Below are 19,659 nucleotides of genomic sequence, written 5' to 3' on the forward strand. Positions count from 1 at the left end.
GATCTGTGACCTATTTGCATGCACAAGTGTCACCGTACACTTGACTTTGAATCGGTTGGGCGGAGTCGGTGGCTGCGCGTCGACAGCATCGATGTCTCGCTCCTGTAGTTACACTGCCACCTGCTGCGCGTTTGACAGGGGTGCGTAGTGGGCACAGACCTTTGTGTTTTCTAATTTAGAGTAGCTAGCTAAATAGAAGACAGCTGTGTTTTACAGTGAGAGGTTGTTCGTTAAGGTATTACTCCGTGTAGTGTAGTACCAAGATCGGTTGCCGTGGCAACAATCCTGTCAAGAAGACAGTGTATTTTGACTGTGTAAAGGTGAAGAAATACCTTTCTCAAGTCCATATTGCGAAAATACCAGTAAAGAAAAGCAATGCTTGTAGCTGGTTAAAAGAAAAAGTTTGGACCGTGAAAAAGGGGTGAAGGAATCCCCCTATCAGTTTAAAATGTGAAATCCGAAGTAAATGGAAGAAATGCTTACTGCGGGTTAAAAGAAAAAGTTTAGACTATGTAAAAGAGGTGAAGAAATCCCTCGTTCAGTTTAAATTGTGAAATCCGAAGTAAAAGAATGAAATACTTATGCTGATTGAAAGTTTTCTGAAGCACTGGAAAACTGTCTGTGAAAAAGAGATCACTTCTGGCCGCCGTCGCTCAGAAGTTGCTGTTGAGTGAAAAGTGAACTCAACTGCTGTGAATTCCACAGCTTAGAAGTTACTCCCTCAGTGGTCAAACCACCACTGAGCCAAATCCTGCTCTAACAAGTGGGGGTATATCAGTGGGCAGAGCTAAAAAGCCCCTCCTCTTGACTCTCTCTTTCAATTGCTTACTACTCGTAAGATTCCTCTGACAGAGACTTAGATGAAATGGTTTGAAGTATAACCTTTTCGAAGCAAAGCCTGGTGGTACTCATGATACCAGTGCTCACTTAAAAGATATAGAGTCCAATCTAAAGGGGACTCTCAAATGTCATAGTTGATGAAAAGTCTATCTAATTAAGAATAACATTTAATCAGAAAGTCAGCAAATTCATCAAGCGACAATCTCGCATGTCAAAAAGAGCTATAAAACCCTCGCATGTTCTGACTTGGTAAATGGAATTGTGATCTTTTCAGCTTTAATAGGATGAAATCCCAAAGACTGAGTTGATCAATTGTATTAGGAAAATTTGTAATACTGCAAAACCTAAGATAGTAAATTGATGTGTCTCATTATACAGGTAAATCAAATAATTAAATTGCACATTCACACATTCGATAATTTAATCCAAATTTAATTAAAACTTCAGTTTTCTTTCAAAAATATTTGGAATTTTTTTTTTTATATGCTTTGTGTATGCAAGTCAAATAATTAGACTGTTAACTAGTATCCAAGTAGCTTTACAATTAGATTAAATACTTAAGCTTCTGTTTTAACACATTAGCTCTTAGACCCTTTAAAACTTAGACGACTGCGGTTTAAATCAAACCTCAAGTTATTCAACCAAACAAACTCCACTTTTTTTTAAGATTTTTTCTGGCATAGACACCTTTATTAAGCAGTAGACAGATAGGAAATACGGGAGAGAGAGGGGGATGTGACATGCAGCAAAGGACCTCCGGCTGGAATCAAACCGGGGTCGGCTGCACATATGGCATGCGCTCAAACCACTCGACCACCTGCGCGCCCAAACTCCACTTTTTAATTCAAATTAAAAGCTCATATCAGATAAATAAAATGAGCAAAGTACTGATGAAAGAATTTAAAAGTTACAAGCTAAAGACAGATCTAACTACCGATTTAACTGTCAAACAGGGAAGACAAGAATCCCTCAAGAGTCCTACAAGAGGCCTCATAAAGCCTACTTCAGACCCAATAACGAAATGGAAATTATTTAGGTATTACGATGCAAACGTGATAAATACACAAATGTATTATTCAAAATAATCTGAAGGTTGTGACTCCAAAGAGTCTTACAGCTAGTCACAGTTACTAACACTATAAGACTCATGAACAAGAGCATTGAGAACATTGTTTGTGTACACAGAGGCAAAAAGTGTCAATCCCCGAGTGCAACCTGACAGGCACGCTTGAGGAGCGGTTCACCATTACTCTCCTGCCTGTCAGGTCGCACTCGGGGATCAACACTTTTTGTCTGGCATGACGGCGACGCGCAGGAGCGCAGCAGCTAACGTGAGTAGTTCAAAAACCTTTTTCATAAACTCTGTGTACACAAACAATGTTCTAAATGCTCTTGTTCATGACTAGAGACCCTAGTGATGCTACGAGCAAAGTTTCATGTTGTGTCGAGCCTTTTTAGTGTTCTAAAAATAGCGATTTTGATGCTAGCATGTCTTGCCCCATGCACTCCCGTTCAAAATTAACGTGCCCAAAACCGAAACTACGGTAAATCTTAAAAGTGCCTCTTTCGTCATAATTATGCTTTCACACGAAGGTTTGACTCATATTCAGTCCCAAATAAAGCCTTGGTTGCTTTTTGGCGAGAGTTTCGCTTTAACAAACAAAGCCTATCTGTTTGACTAAGCACAATAGAGTCCTCTCTCTCTTCACATCAGATGACAGGAAGTGGGGGTAGATGTTGGTTGGGGTAAAGATGACCCAGTCCCCCCCCCTCTCAGGCCAACCCGTTTTTATGACCCTGTCTGTGACATTTCAGTCTTTGCTGCATTCCCTATACTCATCCACATTTCAGTATGTTCTGAATAACTATTAACTACAATTTCATCTTCTTAATTTTATCAGATTCCCAAATAGCCTAAGAAGGCCATACAATAGATCCTTCCCATGTTATTGTCAAGCCCAAATTAAGTTTATTACTTAATGAATTTGGGGTTTGAAAGAAACCAGCCCCCACCTTTGTGATGGGCACAGACTTGCATATCATGATCCTCTTTGTGTGTAATGCTTTTGTTATTTACCAGTTAAATGTCTGATATGATTTATTAAGATAGAACTACAAGGAATATGTATAAGTCCTTGGTCCTACTGTGTATTGTATGCTTTATTGTTTATGTTGTATACTATGGTTTTATGCCTTAATCATGTTTTTAATTCTTTCATTATGGATCATAACCATGTTACATCTTTTAACGAAGACAAAAATTCGACCTTTAAGATGGTAAAGTTTTTGGGAAGTTAAAACACGATTTTGAAACATTAAAACAATAGTTTAGTTAAATTAAAGCGTTGTGGGTCAAAACTCCGAACACAGAAGGAGTATTGTCAGCCAGCCCCACCCCTGTTTTCAGTCTGCCTGCTGGAGCTCATAAAAGTAGAAAAGATGCTCTGCACATCTCCTTGGGTCCTGACTTCGGTCATGACTTCGGTCACTTCTTTCTGTCACTACACTTTTCTCCTCTCTGCTTCTCCTTCTCTCTTCTCTTCACTTCTTTGCTTTTTATTCTTATTTTTATTTTTAAAGTAATCTTTACTTTTATTTTTGCAACAAGCTCTAAGAAAGCGAATTGAATAACTACTTTAAGTGCTTTACTTTTATCCAAGTCTTTAATATACCGTTAAAGTATCACCGCCTGATCCAGAAGAAGTTGAATGAGTGGTGTCAAAGTTCTGACTTCTGTCTAAAGTTCTGACTTCTATCTTATGAACTTAGGAGAATTGAGATTAGTATTAAAAATTACTCCCGTAATATTTAATATATATAAACCCGACCCTTTAACTTTACCATCTGCCGACGGTCACATAACTTTATTACTTTGCTTATTACATTCTTTACCTTTTCTGTTATCAGTCTAAAATTGTCAGTTCATTTATGTTACCCCTAATTATTTAGTCAATAAACATATATAATCTTTTGTCTTTGTCTGGAACTTAATTTTAATGTGGAGAACCGATGGATACGTGCAAAGAAGTCACTGCTTCAGAATATTGAGATTGAATAAATTGATTTGAAATTGATACTCTAACCGTCCAAGTCAAACTTGTACAGTTAGATGTTTGGAATAGTTCCCTCCGGCCTATTCCAGTAAATCAAACAACGGAGGTAGTGCCCCATCTACGAGTGTAAAATTAATCGCCAGTGATTAATGACCTTGATTATCAAGCAGTGATAGTCCCCTACATTTATATCTATGGTGCCCCCTGTGAGGCCCGTATACTTCTCCTACAATCTGTATCTCTTTCGTCTTTCTGTACCTTTTTACTGTAGTTCCAGTGAAACTGGGAAACAATAAAAATTAACTAATTATTATTTTAACATTGCCTGTGTTGTCTTTGTCAAGATCTTTGTGTCCACAAATCAGAAGTATATAAGTGTGTACGTGTATGTGTATGTATTTATAAACAGTTGAAACCAGAAGTTTACATATACTATATAAAAAGACACATATGCTTTTTTTTCTCACTGTCTGACATGAAATCAGACAATCACTTTTCCTGTTTTAGGTCTGTTAGGATTACCAAAATTATTTCTATTTGCAAAATGCCAGAATAATGAGAGAAGGATTTTTTTTAGACAATTTTTTATTACTTAAGTCAGAAGTTTACATACAGTAAGATTTCTATGCCTTTAAACAATTTGGGAAAGCCCAGATGATAATGTCATGTCTTTGGAAGATTCTGATTTTATTGTTTATTGACAACATTTGGGTTAATTAGAGACACACCTGTGGATTTTAAGGCACACCTGAAGCACACTGCTTCTTTGTGTAACATCATGGGAAAGTCAAAAGAAATCAGCCAAGATATCAGGAAGAGAATTGTGGACTTGCACAAGTCTGGTTCATCCTTGGGTGCAATTTCCAGATGCCTGAAGGTGCCACGTTCATCTGTTCAAACAATTATATGCAAGTATAAACACCATGGGAATGTCCAGCCATCATACCGCTCAGGAAGGAGACGGGTTCTGTGTCCCAGAGATGAACGTGCTTTGGTCAGAAATGTGCATATCAACCCAAGAACAAAAGCAAAAGACCTTGTGAAGATGCTGGCTGAAGCTGGTAAGAGTGTGTCATTATCCACAATGAAACAAGTACTGTACCGACATGTGCTGAAAGGCCACTCTGCCAGGAAGAAGCCATTACTCCAAAAGAAACATAAAAAAGCCAGATTACAGTTTGCAAATGCGCACAGGGACAAAGACCTTATTTTTTGGAGACGTGTCCTGTGGTCTGACAGAACTAAAATCGAACTGTTTGGCCATAATGACCATCGTTACGTTTGGAGGAAAAAGGGGGAAGCTTGCAAGCCTGAGAACACCATCTCAACTGTGAAATACGGGGGTGACAGCATCATGTTGTGGGGTTGTTTTGCTGCAGGACGGACTGGTGCACTTCACAAAATAGATGGCATCATGAGGAAAGAACATTATGTGGAAATACTAAAGCAACATCTCAAGACATCAGCCAGGAAGTTAAAGCTTGAGCGCAAATGGGTCTTCCAAATGGACAGTGACCCGAAGCATACTGCCAAACTGGTTACAAAGTGGCTTAAGGATAACAAAGTCAATGTTTTGCAGTGGTCATCACAAAGCCCTGATCTCAATCCTATCGAAAATTTATAGGCAGAGCTGAAAAGGCATGTGCGAGCAAGGCGGCCTACAAACTTGGCTCAGTTACACCAGTTCTGTCAGGAGGAATGGGCCAAAATTCCTGCCAACTATTGTGAGAAGCTTGTAGAAGGATATCCAAAACGTTTGACCCAAGTCATACAGTTTAAAGGCAATGGTACCAAATACTAATGAAATGTATGTAAACTTCTAACTTTGAAGAAAGTAATAAAAAATTGTTTAAAAAATCCTTCTCTCATTATTCTGGCATTTAGCTAATAGAAATAATTTTGGTAATCCTAGCGGACCTAAAACAGGAAAAGTGATTGTCTGATTTTATGTCAGACAGTAAGAAAAAAAAGCATATGTGTCTTTTTATAGTGTATGTAAACTTCTGGTTTCAACTGTATGTATGTGTGTGTGTGTGTGTGTGTGTGTGTGTGTGTGTGTGTATGACAAGGAACAACTCAGTAGAATTAATCTTTTGAGAGTTGTCACCTATAAGTGAATTATTCCAGTGACTCACTGGTGTGCGCCCAAGGTTTTTATAAAGGTAATATATCTACACAATGTAACCATATTGTGCTATAAATATCATGTATCTGCTTTAGCCAACATATTTCACTCAGTCTGAAAAGAAGCAAATGTCAATAGGACTCAAGGTTACTTTTGAATCCAAAGTAATGTTGGTTCATCTTTATTGTGTATAATCTGGCCTTGACTCATAAGTAGCTACTATCAAGAAACATCCTGAGTATGACTTTACAGAATGGTAAAAATATCCTGTATAAACTTCCTCTCGCGATATTTGGCCAACGAGAACACAAGCGGAAGTAAATAGTTGCCATGGCATGGCTAGCTAGTAAGAGGGGATAAAGTTGCAAGTGAAACGTGGATGCTTCTCACGTTTAACGGATAAAGTCATTTCCAACCGTCAGAATTAGTGGGTTGAACGTTGTTGAATGATAGACTCGTTCCGTCGGCATTTCCATTATAACTACGACACGAGAGTAGAGGAATCGTGTTGCACGTTTGGGGCCTGGAAAGACGTATGCTAACGTGGCTAGCCTGGGCAACGTTAACGCGGCGGTTCGCTAACGTTGCTTTTAGCTTCACAGCCTAGCCGAAGACTACAAGTGGCTAGTTTCACCGGCTTATCTCTCTTAACGCTAGCCTTTTGGGCATAATTAACGTCACCCCAGCTAGTGTTAACTCTGGCCGCGGTGGAGGGAAAGCTCGGCTGGATTTAAAATGATCATTGAAAACCTCGATGCCTTGAAAACATGGCTGTCTGATACCCTCGAGCCTATGTGAGTAACGATAGCTATTAGCGACACAACTATTTTCTCAACTCCCCTTTAGCCATTTTAAGTCAGTCTGTTACTCAAGCTAATGCTAATTCAAACAAACAAACACACAATGTATAACTATTGCTAGAGTATCGTTAAATTACAGATAACGCAGTTTATTTAAATTATTACTTATTTTTTTTATTCACGTGTCTTATGTTTATTTCCTCTTCAATTCCAGCTGTGACGCAGACCCCTCTGCCCTGGCCAAGTATGTTGTTGCTTTGGTGAAGAAAGACAAAAGTGAGAAGGAACTCAAAGCCCTGTGTATAGACCAGTTGGATGTATTTCTTCAGAAAGGTAATTAATCCACTTCATTAAAGTGGTATCGCACAAGCCTCCTTACTAAACATGTAATCCAGCCTGTTCTGTCACTTGTCTGTGTATTAACCTGTGCACTACTGCCTTTTCTCAGAGACGCAGCCATTTGTGGATAGGCTGTTTGAAGCCATTAACAACAAAAACTACCTCCCGCAGCCAGAGCAGGCATCCTCTCTGGCCAAGGTTGAGAAAGATGAGCCGAAGAAAGATGAGGTAATCTTTTTATAAGGGCCATCACATATGCACCTAAAGGTACCAAGAAATATAGAGGGCATTTAATTTCAGCGGCCATCTTTTTAATAGCTATGTCTTATTCTTTGTTTAGACAAATCGTGATGACGAGCGGGAGAAGAAGTTTTCTCGACGAGTGAATCACAGTCCTCCACAATCAAGCTCTCGCTACAGCAGAGATGGCAGGTGTGTGTAACTTCCTGGTTTCTCTTTTCTCTTTCTGTGTGTGTGTGTGTGTGTACTTCTCACTTATTGTCACATCTTTGCTTACCCACATTTTCAGGAGAGGAGATGATCGTAAGAGAGACGATCGCCCTCGGAAGAGGGAATATGACCGCAACCCACCAAGGAGGGATTCGTACCGTGATCGCTACAACCGCAGGAGAGGTCGCAGCCGCAGTTACAGCCGTAGCCGCAGCCGGAGTTGGAGCAAGGATCGCATCCGAGACCGCGACAGAGAGAGGGACAGGGATAGAGAGAGGGACAGAGACCGGGATCGAGATCGCAGCAGGAGCCCATCCCACAGCAGAACTCGGTCTAGAAGCAGGAGTAGAGGTAAGAAGTGAATGGTGGATTTAAAATGACCTGTGGTGCTTCACATGATCACCAGTAGGATCTGTTTTTGCAAGTTGAAACTATTTTTCTCTGGAGAGAGCAATGGCACCAAAACTCAGGTTTTGAGACACCACTTGCATAATATCTTGCAGTGTGCTCAACGTTCAATTGATTTGAACTATGACCCTGCTGTGTTTCTGACATTTGTGGGTCCAGACAGATTACAACTGACCAAAAAGCTTCAGAAACGACACAAAACTTATCTCAAGTATTTGTCGAATATACTTTAGATTTGGGTTTCAACTAATATTGTTGATTGATCTTCTGGTTATTGTCTCCCTTATTCAATGATATACAATGTAGAACCAGCCCATTTCTACTTGAAAATAAAAAATATAAAAGCTCTGTAGTGAGCTGAGCATTGGGAGATGACTCATTCCAACAGTGATGGCAGCTGCGATAGCTGATCAGAAGTAGTTGATGCAGACAAACAATGACGATGAGAATGGATCAACCGAGGTCAAAAACTATGAACACAAGTTTTAAAATGTGATCATGTTTAAAGTTTTTAGGTTCTCACAGGTTTGTGTGTCATAGTGAAACTCATTTTACTCTTCAACCTGGCTGTTGTGTTTTTGCAGAGCGAGACTCTGGAAAGTTGAAGTATGATCACGATCACAGGTCAGAGAGTAGTGATGGCTACACCCCAGCAGCCCTGGTCTCAACTGCAACCACGTCGCACTTCCCTGTGCCAACACTGAGCAGCACCATTACAGTCATTGCTCCCACCCATCATCACAGTAACAACACCACTGAGAGTTGGTCAAACTTTCGCCCTGAGCACCCTGTGGATCGTGGCCCTTTCATTCGTGGACCACCCCCTCAACAGAGGAAACGATGTCGTGACTATGATGGTAGGGAAAGATGATTAAATGTATTTTTTTCTGTGTTGGACTGGTATTGTGTTATTGTTATGGTTCTGTGTCTTTGATTCTTCAAATGTCTAATCCCTTTTCCAGAAAAGGGCTTCTGCATGAGAGGGGACATGTGTCCTTTCGACCATGGAAGTGACCCAGTTGTGGTGGAGGATGTGAATTTGCCCAGTATGCTGCCCTTCCAACCTCCACCAATCCCAGGTGTAGATGCACCGCCGCCCCCAGGTCTCCCACCACCACCACCACCTCTCATGAACCCCCCACCTGTGAACCTGCGGCCCCCTGTGCCCCCACCAGGCGCACTCCCACCCAGCCTTCCACCTGTTGCAGGTAGGAATTTACATATTACTCTGAAATATTATTATTACTATTATTTTTTTTTTGATACCACATGAGTTCAGGATTAATTAAACTTTGATAAGTATATGCACTTTTGAAAATGTCAGTTACGGTGAAAGCATTTAACACAATATTAAATAAGCATAATAGGCAGGCAGAATAGTAACAAACATAAGAAAATAGAATTTACAAAGAAAATCAATTTGGGAAAGTGACTAATGTGAGACTTAATTTATTCACTGTTTATGGCTGTCGCAATGACCGCATAAATGATATAACATGCTAATGTCAAGCAGCCTCTTTTTAAACATACAAATAGTGGCAAGCTTTTCTGGTTGCAAAACCAAATGTAACTTCGCCAGTTTTGGAACCTCTTGGCTTTCAACTAAATGAAAAGTGAGAGCCAGCCAATTTAGACAAGGCCATATGCAAAATCTACATTCAAGGATGGCCAGGCTGAAAAGACCCGACATGGCAGAAACGCTATAAGGAGGGTAACAGGAGGATTTCCTCTCTGAAAATTCAGGGCACAACAGTGTCCCAGGATGTGCTCTGAATTGTATTGCCACACAGGAGTATGTAGCCTCAGGCTCAGTTGCTGTGGTGCTCCCGACTGGAAAAAACAACAATGTTTTTTTTTTTTTTTTGTATAATCAACTACTGGTCTGCTAATTAATCCAATTCACCACAGCTGTGGAGTTTTCGTCCCATGGCTGACAGACTCAGGAGGCAGGAGATGAGAGAGTGCAGGTGATTAGTGAATGCAGATACCAAGATGAAACACTAAATTAACTAAGACAACATTATCCCACTGAAGGAGCCCAATTTGCAAACACAAATGAGAGAATAGCAAAATACTGCATACCGTGCCCTTGAGCAGATTAAATAATCACAGTGACAGCCCTTCAAATGTTAATTAAATTGGAATGTAAGATGTTGTATTTTGTTTCACTCGGTCTAACACAGGTCCCCCCCCTCCGCTTCCTCCGCTTCAACCGGCAGGCATGGATGCTCCTCCCAATTCCATCACCAGCTCTGTTCCCACCATTGTCACCTCTGGGATGCGCCCCTCTCTTCCACAGGCGTCAGTGCCGCTCTTCCCCCCTGGTAATGACTGTGGGTTTTTTTGAAGTTACAGATTTAATTTTGTACCAATAAATTGCTGCTGCAGTAGCTTGCCTTTCAGTTTTATGAGTTAAAGTATCCTCTCTCCTGACCAGACAATTATGAGACAGATGTGTACAATCCTGAGGCTCCCAGCATCACTAATACCTCCAGGCCGATCTACCGCCACAGGGTCAATGCCCAGAGACCCAATCTGATTGGCCTCACAATGGGGGAGGTGGACCAGCCGCAGAGAGGTATTGTTTGCATCAACTGAACAATCTGCACTCTGAACAGATTATCTAAAAACATGCTTGTCTGGTCCCTTTTACCATTAACATGCATAGTACTTTGGCCATTTTGATGACCTGTTGCTGCTTTACAAACCGGTAGAATACTAGTATTCAGTACATGCTGCTGTAATTGTGTTTCAGCTGAGTGTTTAGACGTTTTGCCCTCGAGCTGTGATCTCTTTTTGAACTGTGTGTTGTAGAACTGACATGTCAGTGTTTGTCCTTTAACAGACAAGATTCCAAACAACAGTATGAGGATTGTTATGGAGTCTGATTCAAGGAAAAGACCATCTATGCCCCACGATGTAGGCCTTCCTCCCAAGAAACCTTGGTTTGACAAGTAAGACACCTTTAAAAAAAAAAAAAAAAAAGAAAAGAAAATCAATATAAAAGTAAAATTTTGCCTTCACAGTGGCCGTTTAGGCTCATTTGACAGCGGTATGTTTAAGAGCATCCTTGTTTAATTGCTTGATGATTTCTCTCATCTGCTGTACAGACCCAACTTTAACAAACCCAACCACCAGGGCTACCACAAAAGACCTCCATTCTTTCCTAACACCAAGCTGCTGGTTCGGCAAATTCCCTCCGAGCTCAACAACATCAGCAAACTCAATGAACATTTCAGCAAGTTTGGCACCATCGTCAACCTACAGGTCAGTCCCCATGTGGTGCTGTCCATATGAGTAATCAATTGCTGGAAGCAGTACCAGCTGAGACCTATCGCAGATCAAAAGGACGTTTCTTAAATTTATTGTCATCTAATATTCTTAGGTTTTAGTTGCATAGTTTGGTGGCAATAAAAAGCTCAGGAAATAAAAAAGTCCTCATAGTGATGTATTTATGCACCAAAGCCAGTAACCCACCGCCTGGTCACTATATCCTTCTGACCATCAGGAAAAAAAATATTGTCCAATCACAATTTTTTTTTATTCCCCAATCTTTGTAAGGTAATTAAAGTACTGAAAACATTTATTTTGAAAAAAATGTGACCATGTCATGACCCTCTAGTAACAGTACACAGTGGACATTGGAACGCCATACATGTGAAACGGAACCTTGATGGCAACCAAGGTGCTTCTGAGAATGACTCCCTTTCTTTTCATTTGAAAAAACAGAACAAAATGGAGGAAATAACTACAAATGTCCACTACAGAGGAAATGTTTTTAAACACTTAAATACTATGCTAAAATTCAGTTAAAATAATTCAGACCATGTTTTAATGCGTTGTTAAGAGACTTGTATAAAATATGCCAACAACATTTCAAGCCAAAATTTGCTCAATAAAAAGTATTATGCGCTTACTTTTCCTCTTCCCATAAAATGAGCTTGCACTGATGGATGCCATTTTCCTGAATGAAGAAGAGAAAGGTACCAAAGCCCCACCCCTTTACATTTGGTATCATTGAAAAGCCCTAAATGTCCTCTGTAGATAGCAAAGGGAGTTAATGCAGTAGTATGCGGTGGGTGAGAGATATTCAGGTTTACAAATGTCCTCCACAGAGGACAAATTTGAACTACTGGTAGTCAGGAGGCTAGAAATCTGGTTACATTCATCTCTGACAGATGATTGGTAAAATCTACACTGATGTAAAGTGTCTGTAACTCCAAACTCAAAGTCAACTGTACTCGGCATAAGTAGTCTACTTCAGTACATTTATTTAGTGTAAACTTGTTGTGTTGTCACATTAAACTGCAGTTCGTCTTTTAACACTTTATGTTCCTCTGAATAGAAACTCTCATTCTCACTTCGTGCCTCCGTGGTAAGCGGTTAGCTCAGGCAGCTGTTAGCTCTGGTTACTGTTAGCTGTCATGCTGTAAGGCTCGGAAAAACAGCGTTACTCTGTCCTCCCACGCAGGACGACAGAAAATATACTTATCACAAAGGAAATCCCAAATAATAAATCAAACAGACTACTTCAGACCCCAATGCAGTGTGTCTTCTTTAGTTAGTTAATTAGCTGTTAGCAACCAGTGAGGCAGCAGAATCCAGGCTGTGACATTTTAGCAGCACATAGAGAAACTGTCTTCTGTGTTTATCTGATCGAGTTCTATAGAGATCACTGATGGAACTTTATACAACATTTATCGGGCGATAACGATTGGTGCCGGATCAATCAGAGCACCCTTGACCATAGGCAGCTAATATTGAACAATATGAATGTGTGAATCCAGAATCATAACTTCAAGGACTGTTGACCTTTAAAACGTGGCTTATATGGACACAATTGGCGCATTTCAGCCATCTGAGGAACCAGTAACTAAAAGACTTGGGTACCAAAAAGACTATGATAATTTTCGTACTCTCTTCCATTTGAAGAGTGTTGCACATTTAATCATGTTAAATCACATCGTATTGTTGCTCTTGTTTCCATTTGATAACCTGACAGTGTTGAGGTAGAGCCCAGATTAAAGTATTTAATGAAGAGCAATTAAATAAGGATCACCACTATTCTTTTTTTTCTTTAAAGGTGGCCTACCAGAATGACCCAGAAGGTGCACTGATTCAGTTTGCTTCGCCCGACGAGGCCAAGCGGGCTATGCAAAGCACAGAGGCTGTTCTCAATAACCGCTTCATCAGGGTGCACTGGTATCGTGACGATGGGAGTGATGGGCAGGGCCAGGGCCAGTCACACTCACAGCAGCAGCCTCAGACACAACCAACCATGGTAAAAAGTTAATTTAAAACTGTCATTCATAACATTAGGTTCATGTATAAGTTTTTTGCTTCAACACTAGCAAAAAATGTTGTCAGTGTTTGCTTCGAATTTCCCACAAAGAGTAAATATCTGGAACGAAGGTGCACTTGAAGTGTATTCCACGTGATTCTTTCCAAAATGAGTGATCCTATCGTGGATTGGGAGAATCACATCAACCCTAGTTTGCTTCTGTATTGAACTTATGTTTGTGGTTAACTGGCCAAACATGAATAACATCATGTTTGCATTATATTGCAGGGTCAGGAAGATTTACTGACAATCATGAATTAACCACATTAATCAACACATCTACTGGTTGCAGAGTGATACATTCTGGATTGTCAACAATAGCTTTGTTTACACTTCATTATCATTCTTTTTCTGCTGTGATTTTGCTCCAAGTATTTATTAAGGTCTTATTAATCGAGACTGGCAACAAGGTGACCATGTGCCAGAAACAGACGCATTGAGTTCATTGAGTTAACTTCAGTATAGTTTTTTACATTAATAGTCATGTTTAGTTTTAGGGCTTCCAACAGTCTTCTCTTTATTTGAGAAATCCATTGTTGGAGAGGCAGAGATGCTATTGCCTCTTCTATCATCAGATTGAATAGAGTGTAATTCAGTGAAGCCACAGCTTCCTTTTGTTGTTGCTCTGTCGTTGTTGCTGTTTGAAATGTAACACCCAGCTTCAAGGGTGTTTTTGATCATCTGTAAAACTGGGCAAGGCACACCACAGCAGTGTTCTCTCCTGCTTTTCACTTTTGTCCCTTGGAAAAACATGTTGCGTTAATGCCAGTGCTGCCTCCATTTACAGTCTTTAAATGAGGGTTTTTGTGAATTATTGTAGCAAATGTCAGAAGACAGTTAATAAAGTAGATGTAGATGTACCTAAAATTCAGGATGGCAAGAAAACTGACTTCTTGATTTTTGACAGTTGGTGTGTTAAAATCTACTAGACTTAATGTCATTAATGTCTTTGTCGTTCAGCAGCCCTCGGCCACGTCTCTGAAGCAGTCCGTTAAAGACCGCCTCGGACCCCTTCTCTCTTCAAACTCGGAGCCCTCCCAAGACTCCAGCGTAGCCTCTCAGGTATGTGATGGTATCGAGGCAGAGCTTTTTCACGTACACTTGTCCAAATCTGCAGTAGGTGTGTATAAACATTACGTATTTTCTCCTCTTTGGTGCAGAATCCTTCCAAAGTGTCAGTGAAGGACCGTCTGGGTTTCTCTGCCAAACCAGCAGCTCCTGTTGAAAAAGTAAGCATCCACTCACTGTTCAGGATTACTGATTTCCCTCTTGAATCCGTCCTCATTCATATTATGTAATTGTTATTTTTGATCATTTGTCTCCCCTTTTCAGGTGTTTTCAACATCCATGGGCCTCACAAAGACTGTATACAATCCTGCTGCACTGAAGGCAGCCCAGAAAACCTCAGAGGAAGCCCTGAAGAAGAAGCAGGTAAGGGAAATGGAAGAAACAAGCAACTCTGATTCTCGTACTAAGAGCAGAAGGCAGTGCCTAATCATTATCCATATTTCCTTCACAGGAAGCTCTAAGGCTACAGCAGGATGTTCGGAAGAAGAAGCAAGAAATACTGGAGAAGCACATTGAGACACAAAAGGTAAGATTTGTAAACATTCAAATGTCCCTTTTTCTTCTCTGCATTTAGGTTCAGATGCAACCTCTCAGTATTAGATTTGAATGTCGGTGTGTGAGCTATAAAAGAGTGTGACTCACCACTTAAGCAACATGTGGAGTCCCCAGGCCAGTCTGTGGAGTCTTCTTTGGTTCAACTGAATTAACAACAGTGTTTGAAAGCTTTGTGTGGGATCTGTGACTCATTACTCATCACTAAGATCATGTGTCAACTTGTAATAGACAGCTTGTTGTTGAGAATAGTATCATCCATATTTTCAGAACTAATTATTTCAGTCTCCCATCCACTTAATTTGGTTAGTTATTCAAGTACAAACAGTAGTTAACTTGTGATTCTCTGTTTTTCTGTCCCCTTCCTCTCCAGCTCCTGATATCCAAACTTGAGAAGAACAAATCAATGAAGGCAGAGGATAAAGCCAAGATCATGGAAACTTTGGGAATGTTAACCAAGAGCATCACCAAACTGCAAGAGGAGATAAAGGGAATCTCAGGGAGCAGCAACCCACTACGTGCATCCAAGAGCAAGGCTCAGGTAGTGTTTTCCATGCACTGCACAGACACCCAGACATTGAACTAACAAGCTGATAATTACACTGCCTCTTTAATCAACTTTCATTCTGAATTTTTGTTCCTTTGAACTTGCAGAAAATGTGTCTTTATTTGTCTAGAAGTCAAATGCAACTTGATTTTCTGTCATTCGGCCTACCCAGTTGCCTTTGATTTACTACTATTGATCTGCAATGCCAACTTTCCTGATGTGAGTTTATTTTATGGCCAGGCTCAGAAGGAACTGCTGGATGCAGAGCTTGACCTGTACAAGAAGACTCAGTCCGGAGAGGACACTGCTACGTTGAAGATCAAGTATACCCAGCTGCAAATTGAGGTAATTACTTGATCTTGATTATGAAAACTTATCCTCAAGCTTATAATCAAGTGCTAAAACGCTACTTACACACCTGCCACTTGAAGGCACTTGTGCCCTTGTGACTTGAAATGATCTCAAGTATTATCTTAGCCTCTCTGATCACGTGTTGTTATTGGTGCTCTGTTTGACTTCTTTTCATCCCTATTTTTGTTTGCTCAGGCAGCTAAAAGGGGAATCCTCTCACCTGGACGAGGCCGAGGGGTCCACACTCGGGGCCGTGGGGCTCTCAGAGCCCGGGGAAGGGGTTCTAGAGGTCGGGGCAGAGGTTTGCCAGTGCATGCAGTCGTGGACCATCGACCAAGAGCACTGGAGATTTCTGGCTTCGGTGGAACGGACTGTGTAGATTTGCTGCCACACTTTGCTGTAAGTCGGACTGAAACTCACTGAAAACTAGAGTTAGTGTCCACAATTGAACCAATTGGACCTTTTTGAGGTGGTAGTTCAGAGGACTCTGTGTTAAAGGGCACTGCGAGCTTAAATGTTGAGAAGATAGAAATTCAACTCCTACTTTGAATGAAGGCACTTGTAATGTGGTTATACAGAACAAAAGAGGAAATAATTAAAAATCTAAGCATCAACATAGGCCAGAAATCCCATGTGCTATTTTACTGTGTCTCTGAAAGTGATGACACAAATGAGGATTTAAAATGTATTGGGCTTTAATTGAACTCATCTACTATTATTGATATATTCTATACACTAATACCAAGAACATTGGATTAGTGCTATTTTTCAGTTAATCAGAAATAATCAACAGTGTCCTCTGCTGGTTACAATTGCACAGTGCACACACAATCACAGGCCAGCCTGTCTAGATACAAATGCTACAATGGCACATCACAATATTAGCATAATAACTTATTTGATAATTAAATTGGGACTTTTTTTGGTTCATTAGGTACTTGTAATGACAGAAGATGCATATGATACATTTTCAATAATTGCAAAGGAATTAATTTTTTTTTATAAAGTGACCAACATGTTTTGTGTTCACAATTTTGAAGCAATATGGAGAGATTGAAGATTGCCAGATTGATGAAAACAACTTATCTGCAGTCATCACTTACAAGTCGAGAGCAGAGGCAGAACAGGTGACTCGGCTCTACCAGCCATACCACACTTTGATTAAGCCCATTATTCAATTTTTTTAAACTTCACAATCTCCTCTAAACATGTGTTTTTCTCCTCCTGCCCCTTTGTGTTCCGACTGTCCGTCAGGCGGCTATTCACGGAGTAAGGCTAAACAACCAGATCTTACGCCTGGCATGGCATAAGGCTGTAATGAATCTCAGCGCTACAGATGCTGATGAAGCGGAACCAGAGGACGACGAGGTTTGTAGACAGTTCTCTCTTTGCATACATGAGATGATGAGGCTTAAGACAAAGGGATCAGTGGAGACATTTGGATGATTTCTCTTCGGATATCCTATCAGTTAAGCTTATTATAATTCCTGTTGTGTTATATTAAGAAAACACAAGAGGGAGCCATTACACACTACAGCAAGGATTGTCGCCATGTCGTCATGTGGCTCTTGCATGGCCACTTTTATTAAGCGTCTGGTCCGTCTGCAGCATAGTATACTCAAGCTGAGAATGTAGTGTCTCTTGAGACATTTAAGGACACGGTAAAAGTGTTGCTGAGCTTGAAATAGAAGGTGTCGAGTTTGGCTCCCTTTTGTCATCTTTAAAGTCACTAATCTCAACTTTCTTCTCCCATTAGTACCCTGAAGAGTCACTGAGTGACGATGCGTTGTTGCAGGATGACGATGAGGAAGAGGATGACAACGAGCCTCGCTCCTGGCGCAGATGAAGATTAGTCGGACGCTCTTCCCCGATGCACAGCTGTGGAAGAGGAGCAACAATCCAGCAAATTTATAAGATTTCAATGCCTGTTTATAAATGAACAAGGCACATTTTCTCTTTGGCTAGACATTTTTTTTTGTTCTTCACAAATGTTTAACCGGCAGAACAACCGTGTGTGAGTTTGATTCATTTTAACAGTTGTGATTTTTTTAATGCTCTTAATGTAGAATTAGTTCTGTATTTTTTTGGTTTTCTTTTTGGTTCACAAAACACAAATAGTTTGTCAGGACACATGACAGCTGATCACTGGTTGAACAGTCAGATTAAGAAAACAAAACCTGTGTTGTAATTTAACTGAATAACAGACTGTAGCTTTTGCAGAATAGTGTTAATTTGACTGGTTTAAATGCTCATGTGTAAATATTTTATGTCTGTGTTTAAATGATTTGTATGAAATGTTGGCTTCTCAGTTCTTGGCTTTACTTGGGATTGTACAAAAAATAAAGAATTGAAATGGTCTGAAAACATCCTGCCGAAAACAAACAAAAAAAGACAAAAAAGACAAAAAAACATGAAATGCTGTGGCAGTGAAAAAAGAACACTTCTAAAAGAGTTTGGAAAAAAAAGACCATTTCAAAAAACAAAAAACTTCCTCCTCCCCTAAAGAGAGCAAACTTCCTATAAAATTCCTACCTCTAAACACTTTTATTTTTGTAAAGGATCGGTAAGGTAACGAAATTTATACGACTGATGCGGAGGTAAGACCATGACATAATCTGACCATAGTTTTGCTAAAATGAGTTCTAACTATTGTCCATCTTAATGGTAATCTTCAATTGCAAAGTTCTGACACATATTTGATGTAAATACAAATCAACAATAACTAAAGTTGTTTGTGTTCTCTTTGTTGCAGGAGCTGTCATCCAGTGCATCAACTTTATTATGTCTTTGAAAATTATCAATATTTTTGAAGTTAATATTGTATAATATATGTAGTAACAGTATTTATTGTCAAACAAAGAGCTGCTGTATTAAAATCCATTTTACTCCAGTTTACTCATAATGGTTCTCGTATGTCATAATAGCCTGAGCCCCCCTTTACATGTGGGTTAGTGGAATGCAACAATAACCTGATATTTTAGCTATTAAATATTTTTTACATTAAATAAAGTTGAAAAGCTCCTATGTGGAGAGCTTTGGCTCAGTAAACTGTGCCAGGTGGGTTTAAAATGTATCCATATTGATCCTTGGTTGAAATGTGGGTAATCAACTTTAATAAAGCCCCCAAAGTCTAGGTGTGAAACGGAATACTTCTTTACAACATTAAATAGTGGTGACTGAACGAGCACAAATCAGAGTTAACGTTTTGTCATTAATCTTAGCCAACTCTGAGTTTAAAAACTCAGCTGGTCTGTTTCATCAGAACTATGTGAGTGTGGTTTGATCATATTTGATTGACAATGGCCTGACTGCCAAAGCAAGCAACCTCAAAACTGGTAAATCTTCTGCCATGATGTTCTTTCTAAGCCAAACCCACCTTAAACTAGTAACCAAACCAGGCAACTGGGTGGCTGAGGCTCAGGGCCAGAGCCAGCATCTTGTTGTTGGAAGGTCGCTGGTTCGATTCCCCTGGCCTGCATGCCAAAGATACTGAACCGCAAACTGCTCCTGATGTGCTGGTTGGCATCTTGCATGGCAGCCAACGCCGTCAGTGTATGAATTACTGTAAGTCGCTTTGGACAGAAGCATCTGATAAATGCCCTAAAATTTACATTTTGTCAATGCATAATTCTGTTAACACAAACCCAACTTTTCCTGTGTCCCTTTTAAATGTAGTTCAGTGTTTTTATCCAGTTCTTCGCAAGGCTTTTATTGTGAAATATTTACAGGAATGCGTCCAAAAATGTATTGACTTGCTCTGTTCCAATACTAAACCTGGTAGCATT

General features: G+C 40.1%; 1 protein-coding gene across 4 annotated transcripts; it reads left to right on the forward strand.

The window, feature by feature from the left end:
- Positions 1-6,324: 6,324 nt before the first annotated feature.
- On the forward strand, positions 6,325-18,764 carry rbm26 (RNA binding motif protein 26). 4 transcript variants are annotated; one of them, XM_030415091.1, is made up of 22 exons: positions 6,325-6,812; positions 7,033-7,151; positions 7,267-7,385; positions 7,498-7,589; positions 7,687-7,958; positions 8,600-8,872; positions 8,978-9,223; positions 10,199-10,348; positions 10,453-10,593; positions 10,861-10,969; positions 11,126-11,282; positions 13,099-13,296; positions 14,317-14,418; positions 14,517-14,585; positions 14,689-14,787; positions 14,876-14,950; positions 15,350-15,517; positions 15,764-15,868; positions 16,070-16,273; positions 16,915-17,001; positions 17,129-17,242; positions 17,631-18,764. In XM_030415091.1, exons 1-22 carry the CDS (start codon positions 6,754-6,756, stop codon positions 17,718-17,720), a joined length of 3,048 nt encoding a protein of 1,015 aa, XP_030270951.1. In that variant the 5' UTR covers positions 6,325-6,753; the 3' UTR covers positions 17,721-18,764. The 4 variants fall into 4 exon arrangements, with proteins under 4 accessions (XP_030270951.1, XP_030270952.1, XP_030270953.1 ...); XM_030415092.1 differs by having other exon boundaries at positions 14,320-14,418; XM_030415093.1 differs by having other exon boundaries at positions 10,199-10,339.
- Positions 18,765-19,659: the final 895 nt, after the last annotated feature.

The sequence above is a fragment of the Sparus aurata genome, chromosome 4 (genome assembly GCF_900880675.1).
Source record: "Sparus aurata chromosome 4, fSpaAur1.1, whole genome shotgun sequence".
NCBI classification, from domain to species: Eukaryota; Metazoa; Chordata; class Actinopteri; order Spariformes; family Sparidae; genus Sparus; species Sparus aurata.

What these genes read in the sequence shown, in the direction of transcription:
- rbm26 (XM_030415091.1), top strand. Translation starts at nt 6,754, where the DNA reads ATGATCATTGAAAACCTCGATGCCTTGAAAACATGGCTGTCTGATACC. An exon ending in CATCCAAGAGCAAGGCTCAG is followed by an intron (nt 15,518 to 15,763) that starts GTAGTGTTTTCC and finishes TTTTATGGCCAG; the next exon opens with GCTCAGAAGGAACTGCTGGA. An exon ending in CGAGAGCAGAGGCAGAACAG is followed by an intron (nt 17,002 to 17,128) that starts GTGACTCGGCTC and finishes ACTGTCCGTCAG; the next exon opens with GCGGCTATTCACGGAGTAAG.